A 20,205-nucleotide genomic window follows, 5' to 3' on the forward strand; every position below is an offset into this window, starting at 1 on the left:
GTTTCTTTTCGGTCTGCCAAACTACCAAACTGAGTGCACCTCGGGTTGCGCTGGTCGAAACTAGCTCTGCGCAGGGTTCGTCACCCTGCGCCACCCTGCGCTGCGCTGGGAAACTAGAGTCCATTGTGTTCACAAGAATTTGCTGCTTCCGGCTGGTTCTTGCTTAACATTACTTGCCCTAAATCGAAAATACTTCCAAACAACGGATGATGATCCGTATTAAGGGGACTAGCTCCCCAACTTCTGCTCCAGACATTTGGTTATGGTTTTGCCATCTGCTCTCTGTTGTATATGATTCTTCTTCTCTGGACTGCAGCTGCAACATTCAGTAAAGTCTGTCAGAGTCTGCCGCTGCAGGGTGTTAATGCAGCGGCAAGACAGCTGTGCCTGTTAGCTTAGGAGGCACTTGATTTGATATGCAGCAGAGTCTTCTATGAGCGGAGTACCCATTCTAAACATCAATATGTCAGTTGATCATGTTCATTTAATTGTGGGAAGCCAAAATCCTGATGTGATTAATAGTTGATTAATTGTGCACCTCTGGAAAGAATCCATTTTAAGGATTATAAAAATATCATTTCCACTCCAATAAGATTTAGTCTTTATTTCATTGTGAAATACTGAACTAATTACAAGCCTGTTTTGACTGATTCAGTGACTGAGGAATGTGTTAATATCCATGTGGGACCACCCAGTTAACGGAATTTTTCCTCTCACTGAGACGGCTGGTAGAGATGAGTATTTAACCCTTCCTTCACCTGACTGTGCACAGGTGGATTAACTAGTGTAACACCAAACAGCAGGAGGAATAAAGTCACCGTTGTCATCAGTCTACAAAAAGAAGCGATGCATACCTCCTCGAACAAATCCGTTGGTGGCAATGGCAGAGGTGGAGAGGCCGGTGATGGTCGTCACTACGGTAGCCATGGCAATGATTAAACAGGAGAGAGCTGCAAAAGAAAAAACTGTATGACCTTTATGAATCTCTTGAATGAAAAGAATGTGCAACACTGTTAACAGTTTTCTAGCAGACCTTCCAATAACTCTGAGCTCCGTGAAAAGTAACAGCACAGCCACAAAGGCGAGCCGCTGCAGTGAAGTCGGCCACATGTGTCACTGTCTGCTGATATTTCACATCAAAGTGGAGAATGATCAACAAGGGCTGGGTGGTCAGGGACAGTGGGGAGTTGTGTTGTGTGTGAAGTGAGAGAAGACGTGACACACAGTGTTGAACACACAGTCTGAAATGACCACCCAGCAAGCACCAAGATGTCAAGACATGCGAACTGTGTGCCACACTGCTTGCTAACTTTTATGGACAGTGAGATCTGAATTTGTCAGTTCTGTGCAGTCTTTGTCACATCAAAGTCAAACATTGGCTGTGCAACAAACACTCCTGGGCAGCTGACTGCTTTGACTCTCCTGGAGCCTGGATTATCTGCCTCCAGTTACAGGGGAGTAGCATAGATTTTGTCACTTCTCTCCAGCAATACATTTCCATGCAAATAGTTTGATTTCAGGTGTCCAGGTTTAGAGATCTCTGTCTCAGGCATTTCTGTTTCCATCCAAATCAATGGCTGCTTGAGTAACTCTCATCTTTTTTTTAGTTTGTCTACCTTTACATACATTTGTAGTACCTCTCCTGAACTTAACTTGTTTTGTCTCTTTATTTCTTTGACCTGTTATTACTAGAATCAGTGTTATTTTGTTTACTTGGGTCCTGTTAATGTCTTGTTTTCTACATCACATTTGATTTCCTAATTTGTTGATTTTAATTTGCTGTCTTGTGTAATGCACAAGGGCTGAAAAGGGCTCTATTGAATAAGACTATTGTGAGTAGATTTTAGTTTGTGGTAGTCACAGCCATGAAAAATGAGCCACATCTCTTTCCAGAAGCAGTGTCTTGTTACTTTGGATACACCACAGTTTTCATAAGGGTTATGCTTCCAGTAAAAGGTCAAGGATAAACATCCATCAGACTAGGGCTGGGCAATATAATGACTGTATAATATATTGATATATTTTCAAGCAAGTTGTAGATTTGGACAATACTTTTTATATCGATATAGGGTCAAGTTTGCATTACATAACGCTGTTCTTCTGAAAAGCCATGCCAGTGTGCACCTCTCCTCTCTTGCACTCTCTGCACAGCTCCGCACCACTCACTCACTCACTCACTCACTCACTCACTCACTCACTCACTCACTCACTCACTCACTCACTCACTCACTCACTCACTCACTCACTCACTCACCAGTTCTCCAGCAACACTAACTGTGCATTCCCACCAAAAGCTTCATGGTCACCTGCGGACACTCTGGTCACTCTGACATCGCTCACACTGCCAGCTCTAGCAGGCACTTGCAGTGGCCAAAGGGGCGGGGCCAGGCGCTGCAGATGTGTTCATCTAGGCTGACCGGCTGTGCACTTTACAAGGATGAACAAATATACTATCATTTATGTCTTCACTATGTATCATTCATGACTTTCATTACACAATTAAAATAATGCTAATAAACACAGTCATATAACCTTTATGAGTCTTTTATTATTATGATTTTACCCTCCTGTTGGCACGTAGGAGCTCATGGATCGCACTTTTGGAAGCCTCCTTTGTATTGCATCGGCGTATTTGCTGAGGAAATGCAGGGCCCGGAGCCGTTGGGCCATCTGGGTCCACAGAGTCCTGCAAACCCGGCAACTCCACCGGGGACTTTCACCGGCTGGTACAGCTCCGGGAAAGCCCAGACCGTGCTGATAAGTTTCTCCTCCATATTTGTCTTCTCTCTCAATTTTGCCCGGCCTTGCCTTGAGAACCCCAGTCGGCAATTGGCAGCTGTCTCGGTGGCGGCGCTGCTCATTTGCATAAAATTCAGCTTCTCTCAACTTATACTTGACTCTCTGGTCGCTGATATTGCGCCACTCGCTGCAGCCGACGCCCTTCGTTGCCAGCGTGCATTGAAAATGAATGGCTGCCGGCCGTTTATGAATTGGGACCCACGGTACGATACCAGTGAAAGTATCACGGTTCTGAGTAGTATCACGATACCACTGCAAAAATTAGGCAGATGTGCCTTTTGTCATTTATAAAAAGATAAATCACTTTTCTATAATACATCGATATTCCAATGGCATAAATTACTTACTGACTTATTCATACTTCAAAAACAGCATCAATAAGTGATTAACATAGGGGGATCAAAATAAAATATATAAATAAAATAAAAATCAACCAGCCACCCTCCTCCTCTGATAAGTTAAAGGGATAGTGCACCCAAAAATGAAAATTCAGCCATTATCTACTCACCCATATGCTGAGGGAGGCTCTGGTGAAGTTTTAAAGTCCTCACAACACTTACGGAAATCCGAGGGAGAAGTGGCTAGCAGCACAACTGCACACCTAATGGCTGACGGCGACCCAGATCCAGAGCCTCCCTCGGCATATGGGTGAGTAGATAATGGCTGAATTTTCATTTTTGGGTGCACTATCCCTTTATGAACAGTCCCTTCAGGGCGGTGAGGTTTGTGGACCGTTACCTGCCACAAATAGAGAAACGTGAATGGCTTGTTTCTCCTCTGACACGTCACATACCTGTGTGCCGCCACGGCTCAACTGTTCAGGTACTTCTGGGCAATCATGACACCAACGAAGAGGAAATTATTGGACCTGGAGCCAGGCTTTTCTGTCGCTGGTAAGCCGTTATCTGGCGGTAGCCATAGTGCTCCGCCGTATTTCTGTCTGTGACCCCCCGTTCAACCCACAACCGGCAGGATTCGCCTTTCGTTTCTGCTGCTGGTTGAAATCTGTACTTGCACAGCGTGCTCCTGAATGATTTCTTTTGCTCGCACAAAACTATTTTTAGTCGCAAATGCGAGTAAAATGCTCTCACCGTAGAACTCTGTAGTGGAAAATAAATCACTGTAGCATATATAAACAAATCTAGCCTACAAGTAAAAAGAAATTAATAATAACTTTCACTGCTTAAAGATACTCAATAGCTCAGCTCATACCTGAAATGTCACTGGTAAACAAACCACTGCAGCAGCATATTAAGTACCAGGTGGCCAGCGTGCGCCGTTATTGGGCGGCACATGGACACTCACCCTCTTGCGATTGGACTTTGAACTTATCCCACAGTAGGGGTACCGTAAGGTACCATGAGGTACCGCGGTACTACGGTACTCCAACATTATGTATCATTATGTACCGTGGTGTTTTAGTACCACGTTCTACCGTTGGTACCAGTATACCGTGCAACACTATTATGTAACATTAAAATCGGCACCTGATGGGTTTAAAAAATGCAGCAACAACACAGACATTTCATATACAAGACGTATAACGCGGACCAAGTGTCTCTCCCTCGGCCTCTCTGTTGATGCTTTATGCATAAATAAGATAAATAGCCTAATTAAATAAAGATATATCAATCATTTTCCAGCACTAGATTCATTTGAAAAGCCATGGAAAATGACTTTTTAACTCCCCCACAAAGATTTTTAATCATTTGAAACCTACTAGATACTTCTGTACCCATGTTATAGATTTGTGTCCCGTGCTGTAAATCTTTAAACCTCTGTAGCTCCAGTGCTATGTCCACAACATTATTGTACAGTCTTGGTATTTATTTTATATCTTTTTTTTTTTTTTTTTTAACATGTTGTGCAGTTGTCTGTTTTCAAACAGCGAAAAATCCCTGTCCTTACATTTTATTTTGATCTGTTTTTTTAAAAGTGCTTGTAACATCCCACATGTGGCTTTGACTTGCAACTGAGCATGTAGCTCATTTCATAGAAAATACAGAGATATGAATTTTAGTCCATATCACCCAGCCCTACATCAGACTATTAAGGTATTTTTGCACATCTATACTTCACAATACTGATGCATTTTCCAGTCTTCTGTGCAACCTTTCAGGCAGCAACTGGTTTCCCGTTTGGAAATCACCCTGTACAGACCTGACAAACAGTATCATTCCTTACAGGGAACATCATGACTGTTGATTTTTTGTCAAGGTTTTGCTTTGCTATGAATGCAAAAATGTTTCGAAAATTGTATCATGTGACAGTAACTTTGACTTCAGGTATGCTTGGGAAAAGTAATAATACAAGTAGACGTTATTTGTAATTACTGTTAAAGCTGTTCTGTTATTTGACTTTACCCAGAGTCAATGTATCTACATTACTAAGGATTATTTATCAAAATTCCCATTGTACAAATATTTTGTGAAAGCACAAATAGTCACCCTACAATATCATCACAATATGAATATTGTGGTATTTGGTCCAAATTATTGTGATATGTGATTTTCTCAACATCTCCCAGTCCCATTTATAAGTCATCTAAACGACGAAATACAAGGTGTCCGTTTGTTTGTAGCATCAATATGCTCCTGCTGTCACCCTGACATATTCAAAAGCTTCTGTGAGGGCACTGCCCACTTATCAGAAATTGGGATTTTAATAATGTGAAGTGATAGCTAATATGACAGAGTCTTCAAACTGGATAAGTGGAACTTACCACAACTATTTAACATTCTGAAGAGGAACAAGGAGTCTTACACAATCTGCTTTTTCATATGAAGCAACAGCATTGTCACACCTTCAACCACAGGCAGATTGCAAACACAACTTTCCAGGTCCAAAGTACAAACTCACAAATAAGACCTCAAAATGATTCTAAATAAGTGATAGGATTTCCATTAAAACTGTCAGCTTTTCATTGGTGATCTCTGCTTACCGATTCCAGCCTGACCCACGATCCATGACATGCGGATGAAGAGCATCACACCCCAAATGTTCAACATGCAGCGGACCTGCAGAGAGGAGGGACTGTTATTTTTCCTGTGATGGCAAGGTTTTACTTATAGTTTTCCACCATTATAATATCTGCGTGAACTTCTAATGCTTAACTGAAACACATAGCAAGATTTCAATATACATTTTTAGGGAAAGATTGAGAAAAGGGTCAAGAACAAAGTTACAGCAGCATGTGGCTCATGCCAGTGAGAGGTAGCTGTCTAAAATCATAGACTGTAAAAATAGTGGACATAGCCACCATGACATCACCCATTGGTTTGTAGGGCTCCTGTTTTAAAGCCTCAAGTTCAGCATTTTGGCTGTTCCAAGAAGTGTCCTTGGGGGAGAGGCAAGCACTGTTGAGGAGTGAGGGGTGGATCTGACTAAGAGTCCAAGGACCCAATCAGCAGACAGCCCCATCCCTAATCATGCGTAACTTTGAGCGGTATTAAAATGTAAACAAGTGAGTTATGTAAAAATTCAACCCCCGTTCAGTTGTCATGAAGGGGAAAAACATCTACAGGGACTGAAGCCAGTGTTTTATTAGTTTGTTTGTTTTTTTAAAAGCGAATACATTTGCATTTTCTTCTGCCAACATTCTAAAAATTGAGTTAAAATTTGCATTGCATTGGGATGGAAACCCAAATTGTGAGATTCAACGACCTGAAAAGTCAAAAAGGCTCAAGCACACACATGCACACACTATTAGACACAGCACTGAGTTAGACAGAACAGCTGGACAGATAGCAGGCTGCCTGCTTCGCAGTCAAATCCATCCCTCGCTCCTCCACAGCTCCACTTTCTCATTCAGCTATGGTCACATCTGGCTCCAAAACACCAAGATGACAATGGCTGAAATGCTGAACTCAAGGCTTCAAAACGGGTCTACAAACCAATGGGTGACATCACAGTAGTTATGTCCATTTTTTCACAGTGTATGTGTTTAATACATTAAAGCCTCTGATGGGGGAAAATTTGACAAAATTTGAGCAGTAAATTCTAAAAAAAAAAAAACTGTGTGAGAAAAAAAAAGCAATGTTACAAGATAAAGACTTAGTTTGAAAAAGAGAAGTCATATTACTTGAATAAGGCTGGAATGTAAACAAAATAACACGAGCAGCAAGTGAAAAAGTCACAATATTATCAAAATTAAGTGTGAATATTTAGAGAAGGCTGCAATACAACAAAACTGAAAATAACCATTTATTGTCATAATACTGGTATTTCACTTTTTCACAACATTTCAACTTCAATTTCTGATCTCAAAGAATTACAGCTTTATTTTTATGACTTTTATCTCATACAATTAACTCTTTACTCTCATACCTTTTATCTTCTTATGACATTATACCTTTTGTTTTTTTTTTGTTTTTTGTTGAAGCCAAACTCATCAAAATCTAGTAATAATGGAAATACAAACAAAATCATTTCTGAACTACAACAAGGATTGTGCTCCTTTCATTGGTATTGATCGCCTGTATGTTGCTTACAAAACTGTTTTCCAAAGTGATCGCTATGTGTAGGTTAAAATGCTTCAACCCTGCAAATAGAGTCCTATCATCTTATTGTCTGCCTGCTTGTGACCAAACACAGACATAACGTCACATAATGCCATGAAGCCCTTCCAGCTGCAGGGGTACAGTTCTTCAGCTGACCCCCCTCTCCCAGCAAGGATCACCTGAGTACCTTATACATTACAATATCAGATGATATTATCCTGCACTGCTTGATAAAAGCCATTAGAAAGCCAGACACATGAGGATTAGTTTGAGGTTTATTTTAAAGAGGAAGTAAGGACTTTTCATGTCAAACTAAAACAAGGATGAGAATATCCAGACAAGTGTCATCATCTGCAGACTACGCTTTCAATAAAATTAAACAGCTGTCAAACAGAGCCCAACATGAACCACTTCTCTCACTGGACCTGAGTAACTATTTCCTCAGTAATAAAGCTACATTCGGGAATTTTTATAAAAATGATTTCCTGAAACTGTAACTGCATCCACACAGTATTACAGTATATGAGACAGATGGGATGTGTTCCGAATTGCATACTTTTTTTTTAAACATTTAGTAGGTGTTGCAGCTGCCCTTAAAAAGTATGTGCTGTATGCAGTATGCACACAAATGGGACATACTACTTTCTCATGACGCCCTGAACTTTGACACTCTTACTTTTATATCTGTTACCTTGGATATAAAAGAAAAACGCCACTTACCAAGTTCGCCAGAGATGGAGATCAACCCAGAGAGCTCTGCCATTGTTACTTTGCAATGTATACAGTTTAACTTTAAAGTTATAACTACATAGACTGTAGATTCTAACATGATATTTGTGACAGGAAATTACTTCTACAGTTCTCTGTCATTGTTATTTTTATAGTTATGTGCTATTGTTGTTGGTAATATTCATGATTATTTTGTTCACTTAAACAATTAATATTCCTATCATTACTTTTCGACTGGTCATCAGTTGCTTGAATGCACTGTCATTCATCATTACAACCTCTGGTAAGTGTCAATCAGCTGTCATCTCTTTGCAGCTCAGTGGATGTGACGTATCTTTCACTGTGCAGAAAACTGGGTCAGAATAGCCAGAAAAGCATGCTGGCTTGCAAACTGCCAAATCGGACCAGATGTAGTAGAACATCCTGGTATTTTTGGTATATTGCATTTGACATACTATGTGTTCTATGTTATTTGTTCTGTACTAAATCTTTTTCTGGCATGCTATATAGTATGGGGACTGAAACGCACAGAAAGTCTGCCATGGTCCTCTTTGTGGTGCTTCTAATGGTATTTGCTAGAATCCACCACAGCTGTACGAAAACAGCCAATAGGAGTCTCATGTTTTAGTGTACTGTTTGGTTGGTATATTCGAATATTCGTTTCTATGGGTAGGTATTCGTTATGAAAATTTGGTATTCGATATTCGTTTTTTTTTTAGTTTTTTTTTTTTAAAAATTTTTTCCCTTAACATATTTTTTGGTGCTAAATGTAGTCTTTTTGTTGTTGGTAAATGTAGGTTATCAATAAAAATTATAACTTTTAAATTGCATTGTTAAAAATGTGAAAATATAGTATAGCCTACTGGGCTTGTGCGCACGGCACGCTTGAGTGCATCCATCTGAGGCTGTGGATCAATGCCAAGTTTTACCACTTTATCACTATTCCCTCTAACTTGTAGCTGTTTTTTCGTTATCTTTTGAATTTAATATGAATTATGGAACCATTTTTGTCAACGTTTGTTTCCCCCATTTTGTACAATAAATTACTAAACTTTCAACAAGTTTCTTTTGGAGTACGTTTTTTTGTGGTTTAAGAGCAAAGATCCTGTCGCCGCTGTGCAAAACTCCGCAATACAACTAGGTCCGAAAAACCCCTGGAGTCAACACAGTAAAGGAATCTTGATTAATTTTTCATCAGTGCTGCCTAGTTTGACAGTTTGACTGCAGTTCACACGCAGTGGTAGTTTCAGCAAATATGTCCAAAAGTTCTTTTAATAGAAGTGTAGAGCTGTAGTTTTAACAACCAACTAGCCAACCAGCCACTACCTAAGCCACAAGTGATTCACACTGATGGTCCAAAATCCTTAACAGAGTGTCATCTATTTACACATAAACTTCAAATGATACAGTGGCACACCTGTGATCCACTTCTTTGAATATAACTGACCACTTGGACCTATGAACAGAGTGGGACTATGAGAACACAACATGAAGACCTACACACATCAAAATTGTTGTCCCTAATTATAGAAAAGCTCCAAATTTAAGACATTTATTGGTAAGGTAGACATACAGTAAAGCTATTCCTCTTCCAGGATGCAAGCTGCAAAAAGTTAAGTAACATTTAGTTTCTTTTGTGCAGCTTGTTTAGTGCTAATATTTTTGTTACTTTTAGTTTTGCTTTCTTATACATGCTGCTGTGCACTGTGATGATGGTCTCATCTCACTCATCCGAACTCTTCTGATCAAAAAATACATATCTTTGCATGTATCATATATATTACTTTCAATAAGCTTTAGTAGTTTTGGCTCACAATACAATTCATCACACCTTTAACAGCACAAAAGCAGTAGCAGTAGCTGTTTTACTGATTCTAACAGTAGCACAAATATGATGTGTTTTCTGAAACTTTCAGATATTCTCTGACTTTACTCTGGGATTTTGGCAGTGCTTTTGAATGACTTGAAGAAATCTCTTAGAAAACAACAAGTAATGAACAGAGAAGACTTAGTGACAACAAAAGAAGCAGGGCTTGAAAGAAATCATTGTATTGTAAAAAGGTGACTCACCAGCACTCCCTTAATCCAGCCAAACTTGACCACACCTTTGGAGTCGGCTGCTTCTTTAGCAGCAGCCTCCTCAGCTGGAGTCAGCTCATCACCATTGGCAAACCCATCCTCAAATGGCTCCTAAAAACACAAAAAATAAAATCATGTTTATGCTGAGAAATATTGGTTTTGTTCTCCATAGCTCACTGAGCAGACATTTTGACAGTTATTCTTCATGATACCCTGAAGTGTTGAATCCTAGGTGTAGCTGTGGTGGGACAATCCCCATGTATGACTGGCTGAGACAAATGTCAATCCTTGACAGACCAGGATACCCTGAGGATAGACCAACCTTATCATGTGAATGGATTTCCATCTATCCATCCATCCATCCATCTATCCATCAATGAATCTAAGAATCAGGATACCCTGATGAAGACTGGTATGATTCAGGATACCCTGATGAAGAATGTCTACAGTCGAAATGCATTGGTCTATCCCATGTGACTAAAGGATTTTTAAATATAATCAGAGTGCCTTTTATGCCTTTTTTGACTGCCAGCCCACAACATGGACTTCTACACTGAGAGTGAGCTGAGACAGTCATTGCTTTTTATTCCTATGTGCTCATTTGCCCTATCCTTGACAAGCACCTTGATTTTTTACAATTTACCTACACCTAGTGTCTTGACCCAGTGCAGCACTCCCCAATTTTTTCTTGTGCAAATACCAGTTGTGACTTCTCTACATCAGTGCTTCATTCATTTTAATGGCAAGTCAGATTAGGGCTGGTTAAGTGTATGGGTTTCATAGTACATGCTGCTAAATCAATACACATTTGATGTGAGCATTTTCAAAGTTCAAATGTGACCTTGTAACAGATTAAAGACTGCTCTGCTCAATTTTGGACATTGTACAAAATGTAGTGATCTGACTTGGCTGTATTTCCATGGATTACCTGGGATCATTTTAATCAGCACCACAATATGAAAGGACATTAAGAAAGGAAATAATCATGTCGTGTAAACTTGTTAAGACCCACTGGCTGGTCTAATTTATCTTTCAGCAGACAGACACACAGACAGAGCATGTCAGTCCTTGTGTTACCACAGCAGTTAAAACACAGGAAGCATCCCTCCTGTGCACAGACAATGCTGTGAAGTTGGTGGCCTCCCTGCTAGGACTCTCTGGGTATACAGCACACTGTCCTTTCTGAATTTATAGCACTTGTAACCACAGGACGTCCACAAACCAATCCCATGTGCTTGTTTAGAAGCTTTCATCACAGCATTTCCTGGCCGGGAAGATTGTACATAATATGGTGTCAGGAAAAATAAGCTTTACAGCAGGACTGCAGAACAATCCTGACATACTTTACAACAGCTCAATAAAAGTGAGTCATTACTAGGGCTCTACTAACTAGTTTGAAGCTTCATTCATAACTTTGACATTCCAATTCTAAATCAACACTTAAATGCTGCACAGCTTCTTTTTTGCATGTCTGTTCATTCTGTTTAAACCTGGTTTCTGCACGGTTGCAGGTGTAAGACTAGGCTACTCAAATATTGTTAGAATCAGACTCCAATGGAGGCTGTGGTTACTGACTCCTGTGATCCAAACATTTCCAATCATTCACAGACTTAATCATTTCCAAAAATTTACAACATGTTTTTATCTATCTATCTATCTATCTATTCTCTATCTCTCTATCTATATGTATATAAATGTGTGTGTGTGTGTGTGTATACACATATATATACAATACAGGCCAAAAGTTTGGACACACCTTCTCATTCAATGCGTTTTCTTTATTTTCATGACTATTTACATTGTAGATTCTCACTGAAGGCATCAAAACTATGAATGAACACATGTGGAGTTATGTACTTAACAAAAAAAGGTGAAATAACTGAAAACATGTTTTATATTCTAGTTTCTTCAAAATAGCCACCCTTTGCTCTGATTACTGCTTTGCACACTCTTGGCATTCTCTCCATGAGCTTCAAGAGGTAGTCACCTGAAATGGTTTCCACTTCACAGGTGTGCCTTATCAGGGTTAATTAGTGGAATTTCTTGCTTTATCAATGGGGTTGGGACCATCAGTTGTGTTGTGCAGAAGTCAGGTTAATACACAGCCGACAGCCCTATTGGACAACTGTTAAAATTCATATTATGGCAAGAACCAATCAGCTAACTAAAGAAAAACCAGTGGCCATCATTACTTTAAGAAATGAAGGTCAGTCAGTCCGGAAAATTGCAAAAACTTTAAATGTGTCCCCAAGTGGAGTCGCAAAAACCATCAAGCGCTACAACCAAACTGGCACACATGAGGACCGACCCAGGAAAGGAAGACCAAGAGTCACCTCTGCTTCTGAGGATAAGTTCATCCGAGTCACCAGCCTCAGAAATGGCAAGTTAACAGCAGCTCAGATCAGAGACCAGATGAATGCCACACAGAGTTCTAGCAGCAGACCCATCTCTAGAACAACTGTTAAGAGGAGACTGCGCCAATCAGGCCTTCATGGTCAAATAGCTGCTAGGAAACCACTGCTAAGGAGAGGCAACAAGCAGAAGAGATTTGTTTGGGCCAAGAAACACAAGGAATGGACATTAGACCAGTGGAAATCTGTGCTTTGGTCTGATGAGTCCAAATTTGAGATCTTTGGTTCCAACCGCCGTGTCTTTGTGAGACGCAGAAAAGGTGAACGGATGGATTCCACATGCCTGGTTCCCACTGTGAAGCATGGAGGAGGAGGTGTGATGGTGTGGGGGTGTTTTGCTGGTGACACTGTTGGGGATTTATTCAAAATTGAAGGCACACTGAACCAGCATGGCTACCACAGCATCCTGCAGCGACATGCCATCCCATCCGGTTTGCGTTTAGTTGGACGATCATTTATTTTTCAACAGGACAATGACCCCAAACACACCTCCAGGCTGTGTAAGGGCTATTTGACCAAGAAGGAGAGTGATGGAGTGCTGCGGCAGATGACCTGGCCTCCACAGTCACCGGACCTGAACCCAATCGAGATGGTTTGGGGTGAGCTGGACCGCAGAGTGAAGGCAAAGGGGCCAACAAGTGCTAAACACCTCTGGGAACTCCTTCAAGACTGTTGGAAAACCATTTCAGGTGACTACCTCTTGAAGCTCATGGAGAGAATGCCAAGAGTGTGCAAAGCAGTAATCAGAGCAAAGGGTGGCTATTTTGAAGAAACTAGAATATAAAACATGTTTTCAGTTATTTCACCTTTTTTTGTTAAGTACATAACTCCACATGTGTTCATTCATAGTTTTGATGCCTTCAGTGAGAATCTACAATGTAAATAGTCATGAAAATAAAGAAAACGCATTGAATGAGAAGGTGTGTCCAAACTTTTGGCCTGTATTGTATATATATATATACATACACATATACACACATATATATATATGTACACACACACACACACACACACACACACACACACACACACACATATATATATATATATATATATATATATATATATATATGTACATATACATATATGTACATATATATATGTACATATATATATATATATATATATATATATATATATATATATATATATATATATATATATATATATATATATGTACATATACATATATGTACATATACATACATACATATACATATACATATAGGAGGACCATTAATGTTCAGTAAATGTCAAAGCAGTCACATTTCTCATGCACACTCAGGAGGCATCTCCTCTGCACAAGATAAACAAACGGGGAACCACTCATCAAAAACAGCTCCCTGGCACTACATGTGTTTACATAGGTGGCAGGCTGGCACCTGCACTACATGAGTACTAACACTTCACATGTAACCTTTAATGGAAACACAGCCATTATCCTGTCAAATAAATTGGTTAAGTGGTCTAAAATTGGCGCTAATGGAATAGATTGCATTTAGGGATGTGCAACTGTACATTTCTTGACAGATACCAAATCAGTGCTTCTTTTGATATGTTGAGAATTATTAGCCTGGTTTTGTATAAATGTCTTTTTCAAGAAATAAAATAAGCCAATGTTAATAACAGAGCCAAATCTACAGACGAGCAGCTGAACAATAACTTTGCCTCTAGTGTCACAAAAGACTCAATCTACCCTGGACGATCTGTCCAGATGTATCATTTACATTCCCATTTGAAATGGTGTCTTTTTACACTGGTGTTTTATGTTGAGACAGTTGTCTTTGGGTGATGACCTTGGGTTTATGGATCCTGTAAAATGACACAGGAAAAGCACTGTGTCATTTAAAAGTAGTGCAAAGTTTGGTGAAATGGCTTTGCCCAGCTGTGCAGACCACCCTCATTGATCAACTTAATGAGTGTATCCCTCTGGGTCCATGTCCACTGATAAGGACAGTAATGTACACAGCCCAAAAGTGGCAATCACTGACTAATTTTACATAGTAACAGTTTTTACTGATGCATATTATGAGGATACTAAGCAAAGAGCCTTTATTTAAGAATAGTTTGTTGACAATTACTGATGTAACGGTAAGTCATATCCAGTACTCGAGTTGAGGGGGGATGAGGGGGGGATGGCAACCCCCTTGAAATAAAAACGGTCAACATCATCCCCCTTCTAAAACTGCCATCCCCCTTTCCATCCCTTGTGTCTCCGCAACCGTGCGTCGTAGCAAGAAGCTACTGAGATCACGTGAAACAGCAGAACCGCAGCTTTCCGACAAGACCAAGCACTTGTCGGTAGTCCAATGTTTGCACAGCGAAAAAATTATAAAATTACACTAAAATGATGTATAACAGAGCTTTCATACAGCTTTGCACACACATTACTCTTGGATGGATTACTCACAAATGCAGGGTCGCACAGAAATGCCACGCATATCCAAGGCCGGCTCTACGCAGGGGCAAGAGGGGGCAATGCCCCCTTAAACAAATGTCTTGCCCCCTCAAATCAAATCCGCCGAAAAAGGCACAAAACAGAAAAGTTTTCTCATCTGTCTCCACTCCACTCCGTGCTGTGTGTCGGCTATGGAAGGAAAGATATTTTTCTTTTATTTTTTCTTAATTTTTATTTTATTTTTTGTTTATTTTATTTTTCAGTTTTCCTCCCTGAGGGATTGCCACCTTATTGTGGTCAGGGGGTTTGTGTGCCTCAGTGACACTAAGAGCTATACCAGCAGGAGCTTAGTCTTCAGGTGGGTGTGCATATCACATGAAAGCGCAGGACCAGAGCTTTCCAATGATACCACACATCATTGTGCTGTGATCCCATCACGCTACGCTAAATACAGATCAAATGTCTACAAAATAAAAACCTGACGAATTTCTTTACAATCCATGATACAGATCTTGTTATCAGTCACTTCATACAGTGAGGAATCATATTGTTACTATTTTTCTATTATCTTAGATGTAAATCGTGCATGTTTCTTTCAGATAAAACACATTTTTAACTTGTGAATGAGTCAATGGAATTTCTTGCAATAATGAAAAAATACTGGCAATCATGTCCGCCTGGCACAAACCACATGTTTTGGACAACTGTGAAGTGACAGAATGTCCCACCATCATGGTTCTTATATTGCCAGATTCCAGAGAGTCTCCCCTCTTCATATATGGCAGAATATGTCAACTTCCAACTTGCTATGGTGAGATACACGTAAAAATGTAAGAATTTAGTAACACAGATTTGTTTTGGATTTGTTGTTTGAGCTTAAAAGTAAAGGCAGGAAAAATACCCCAAAAACTATTTTATCTTCAGTGTTTTTTTTTAAAAATCAACACTTGAATGTTGGGCATTTTCAAGAAAATATGTAGTTTTCTTAAAAATCAACTGGAAAAGTAATGTCATGTGCTTGCATAAGATTTCTGCTCAGTCATTCTAACAAAACCATAATGAGCTTGTTTTCTTCACAGAGGATAACTATGGCCAGCAAGCAAGGGCAAGAAATATTGAGAACAAAAAGCATGACTATGAAAATCTCTGGAAACTTTTATGAGATAGGGGAGAATGGGGTAGGCGCCATAGAATTGGTCCTATGTATTTCGTGTTATTTGTATTTTTAATATATTTGTATATTTTAAGTTACAATTTGCACTCCATGCCCTGAAGTTGGGAATTTTAACCTACAATATTTGTATTTGTATCAATAAAGATCAACATTTTTCCCAATTTCTTTTTCATTTTTTTCATGAAGGGGTTCTTGTTTAATTTATATTATTTAATTAATCACAATTAAAAATTAAGCCTTAAATTCCAGTTTTGATCATATACCACTAACTGCTTTTTTGAAAAATACACTATAATTCAATATTCTAAAAGCAAAATTGACTTTGATTATTATTAGTATCATCGGTTGACCCAAGTAGAAGAAGAAATGATTTTGCACTTGCATTTGACCCTAACTATGTATAGCAGTGGTGCTATGGCAGACGCTCTGCGCTGTCATCAGCACAAATTATGTCCCCATGTGATAAAATCCACCATCCCCCTTGGTTTTTTTTTTTACAACTTGAGTACTGGTCATATCACACTCATTTCATAGTGACCAAAGACTTTGCATGTGCATTCCCTCTGACAGAATAATTAGCACATTAGGGATAATAAGGAACTATATTAAAAGTGAGTGGATTGTACAAGATAACATTACAGAGCAATATAACAAAATGTTCTTCACATTACTTAGCAAAAGAAAACCCTACTTACGTTAAAAAGAAAAACTCAGGACATCAGAGCACCCAGTAAGACATTACTCTTCTGTTGGACAGCTGAAACTACATGGTCAATTACACTCTATTTGCCATTTGAGCCATTACACCTCCAGAATTTATTGTAACTAAACTAATATGGCCACAACCAGAGGACTGGAGCAATGTCTATGATGAGAGAGAAACCATGAAACAAATGTTAATATACTCCTGTCAGCACAGAGGCCCTGTTGCCGTTTAACTAGGTGTTGTAAATTATCCACAAGTGCTGGACATGCACAGAATCGAGCTATGGGAGGGAGGGCCTTAATATTACTCAGCATCACTTTACCTGGGCCATCTGTCAACAATGCACACGCTGCCCATGTCCCCTCAGTGACTCAGCAACACTGCTGTGATCTGGCTATGGCAGCTATAGAGCCAAGATCCCTTTCCTGTTGTTGTGTTGGGTTATGGTCAGTGTTAAGTCTTGCTGCTGTTACAAATGGATTTTTATACTAACAAGGGTTTTATTACTCGTACTCGTACTCGTCGTCCTCCGCTTATCCGGGTCCGGGTCGCGGGGGCAGCAGCCTCAGCAAAGAAGCCCAGACAGTCCTCTCCCCAGCCACTTCCGTCAGCTCTTCCGCGGGAACCCTGAGGTGTTCCCAGGCCAGCCGGGTGATGTTGTCCCTCCAGCGTGTTCTGGGGCGGCCCTGAGGTCTCCTCCCGGTTGGACATGCCCGAAACACCTCCCAAGGGAGGCGTCCGGAAGGCATCCTTACCAGATGCCCGAACCACCTCAACTGGCTCCTCTCGATGTGGAGGAGCAGCGGCTCTACTCCGAGTCCCTCCCGGATGTCTGAGCTCCTCACCCTATCCCTAAGGTGGAGCCCAGCCACCCTGCGGAGGAAACTCATTTCGGCCGCTTGTACTCGCGATCTCATTCTTTCAGTCACTACCCAGAGCTCGTGACCATAGGTGAGGGTTGGAACGTAGATTGACCGGTAAATTGAGAGCTTCGCTTTCTGGCTAAGCTCCCTCTTCACCACAACGGACCGGTTAAGCGCCTGCATCACTGCTGACGCCGCCCCAATCCGCCTGTCAATCTCTCGTTCCATCCTACCCTCACTCGTGAACAAGATCCTGAGATACTTAAACTCCTCCACCTGAGGAAGGACCTCCCCCCTGACCTGGAGTGGGCAATCCTCCCTTTTCCGGCTGAGGACCATGGCCTCAGACTTGGAGGTGCTGATTCTCATTCCAGCCACTTCACACTCGGCTGCGAACCGCCCCAGCGAGAGCTGGAGGTCACTGTTCGATGGAGCTAGGAGGACCACGTCATCCGCAAAAAGCAGGGACGAGATCCTTCCATCACCAAACCTGACACCCTCCACCACTCGGCTGCGCCTAGAAATTCTGTCCATAAAAGTTATGAACAGAACTGGTGACAAAGGGCAGCCCTGGCGGAGTCCAACCCTCACCGGGAACAGATCCGACTTACTGCCAGCCATGCGAACCAGACTCATGCTCCTTCGGTACAGGGACTGGATGGCCCTTAGCAAGGGGCCACCAACCCCATACTCCCAGAGCACCCCCCACAGGATGCCCCTGGGGACACGGTTGTAAGCCTTCTCCAAATCCACAAAACACATGTGGACTGGTTGGGCAAACTCCCATGCCCCCTCCAGCACCCTGGCGAGGGTAAAGAGCTGGTCCATGGTTCCGCGTCCGGGACGAAAACCACATTGCTTCTCCTCAATCTGAGGTTCAACTATCGACCGGACCCTCTTCTCCAGCACCCTGGAGTAGACCTTACTGGGTAGGCTGAGGAGTGTGATCCCCCTGTGTGACCCTCTGGTCCCCTTTCTTGAAAATGGGGACCACCACCCCGGTCTGCCACTCCAGAGGCACTCTCCCCGATGTCCACACAATGTTGCAGAGGCGTGTCAGCCAGGACAGCCCTACAACATCCAGAGCCTTGAGATATCCAGGACGAATCTCATCCACCCCCGGGGCTCCGCCGCCTCCGAGTTGTTTCACTACCTCAGCAACTTCTGCCCCAGAAATTGCACGACCCGCCCCCGAGACCCCCGTCTCTGTTTCCTCACTGGAATACGTGTTGGTGGTAGGGATGCACCGAAATGAAAATTTGTGGCCGAAGCAGAAGCCGAATATTATTAAACGCTTGGCCGAATACCGAGTACCGAATACCGAATATCATTTAGTTTTTCATTCGTTTTTGCAGATGAACCCCCTCCAGATTAGTGTTGTCACGGTACCAAAATTGGGACCCACTGTGCGATACCAGTGAAAATACCATGGTTCTGAGTAGTATCACAATACCACAGCGAAAATGAGGCAGATGTGCCTTTTGTCATTTATGAAAAGATAAATGACTTTTCTGTAATACATCAATGATATTTCAATGGAATAAATTACTTACTGACTTATTCATACTTCAAAAACAGCATCAATAAGCGATTAACAGAGGGGGGATCAAAATAAAATAAATAAATAAAATAAAAATCAACCAGCCACCCTCCTCCCCTGACAAGTCCCTTCATAAGTAACAAACAGTCCCTAAAGTGCAGTGAGGTTTGTGGGCCGTTACCTGCCACAAAGACAGAAATGTGAGGCTCGTTTCTCCTCTGACACGTCACATACCTGTGTTCGGCTGGCTCGGCTGTTCAGGTACTTCTAGGCAGTCATGACGCCAAGAAGAGAATATTATTGGAGCCGACTTTTCCGTCGCCGGGTAAGCCAATGGCCGCTGTATTTAACAGGAATACATTAACGTTACTGTCTGTGTCTGTGACCCCCGTTCAACCCACAACCGATGGGATTCGCCTTTCGTTTCTGCTGCTGGTTGAAATCTGTAGGCTGCTCGCACAGCGTGCTGAATGATTTAAGCCTATTTTGCTCGCTCAAAACTATTTTTAGTCGCAAATGTGAGTGCCGTGACGGACAGCTCACCACACTGCCGACATTTTATTCCGCCCGTCACGGCACTCTGTTTGATGCATTATCAAAACACGCCGCTATTATTCGGCCTTGCTTTTAACTTATTCCACCGTTTCCACTGTTTTTTTGCAGTATTTGGCCGAATATTCGGTGCATCCCTAGTTGGTGGGATTGAGGAGCTCCTCAAAGTATTCCTTCCACCGCCCAACAATGTTCCCAGTTGACGTCAGCAGCTCCCCGCCCCCACTGTAAACAGTGTGAGCAAGTTGCCACCTCCCCCCCCGAGGCGCCGGAGGGTTTACCAGAACCTCTTTGGAGCCGATCGATAGTCTTCCTCCATGGCCTCACCGAACTCCTCCCATGCCCGAGTTTTTGCCTCCACGACTGCCGCCGCTGCACTCTGCTTGGCCCGCCGGTACCCGTCAGCTGCTTCTGGAGACCCACAGACCAACCATGCCCTGTAGGCCTCCTTCTTC

The 20,205-nt window shown here is 41.6% G+C and overlaps 1 protein-coding gene across 2 annotated transcripts in view; it reads right to left on the reverse strand.

The window, feature by feature from the left end:
• slc12a2 (solute carrier family 12 member 2) overlaps window positions 1–20,205 on the reverse strand; it is a 119,478-nt gene that overhangs the window by 50,847 nt on the left and 48,426 nt on the right. For both annotated transcript variants that reach the window (XM_033646951.2, XM_033646950.2), the window contains exons 2-4: window positions 10,098–10,217; window positions 5,741–5,816; window positions 855–950 (exon numbers count right to left, since the gene is read on the reverse strand). In XM_033646951.2, coding sequence (XP_033502842.1) covers window positions 855–950; window positions 5,741–5,816; window positions 10,098–10,217 — 292 coding nt within the window. The remainder of the gene's footprint in view (window positions 1–854; window positions 951–5,740; window positions 5,817–10,097; window positions 10,218–20,205) is intronic.

This window comes from Epinephelus lanceolatus, chromosome 19, assembly GCF_041903045.1.
Source record: "Epinephelus lanceolatus isolate andai-2023 chromosome 19, ASM4190304v1, whole genome shotgun sequence".
NCBI classification, from domain to species: domain Eukaryota; kingdom Metazoa; phylum Chordata; class Actinopteri; order Perciformes; family Serranidae; genus Epinephelus; species Epinephelus lanceolatus.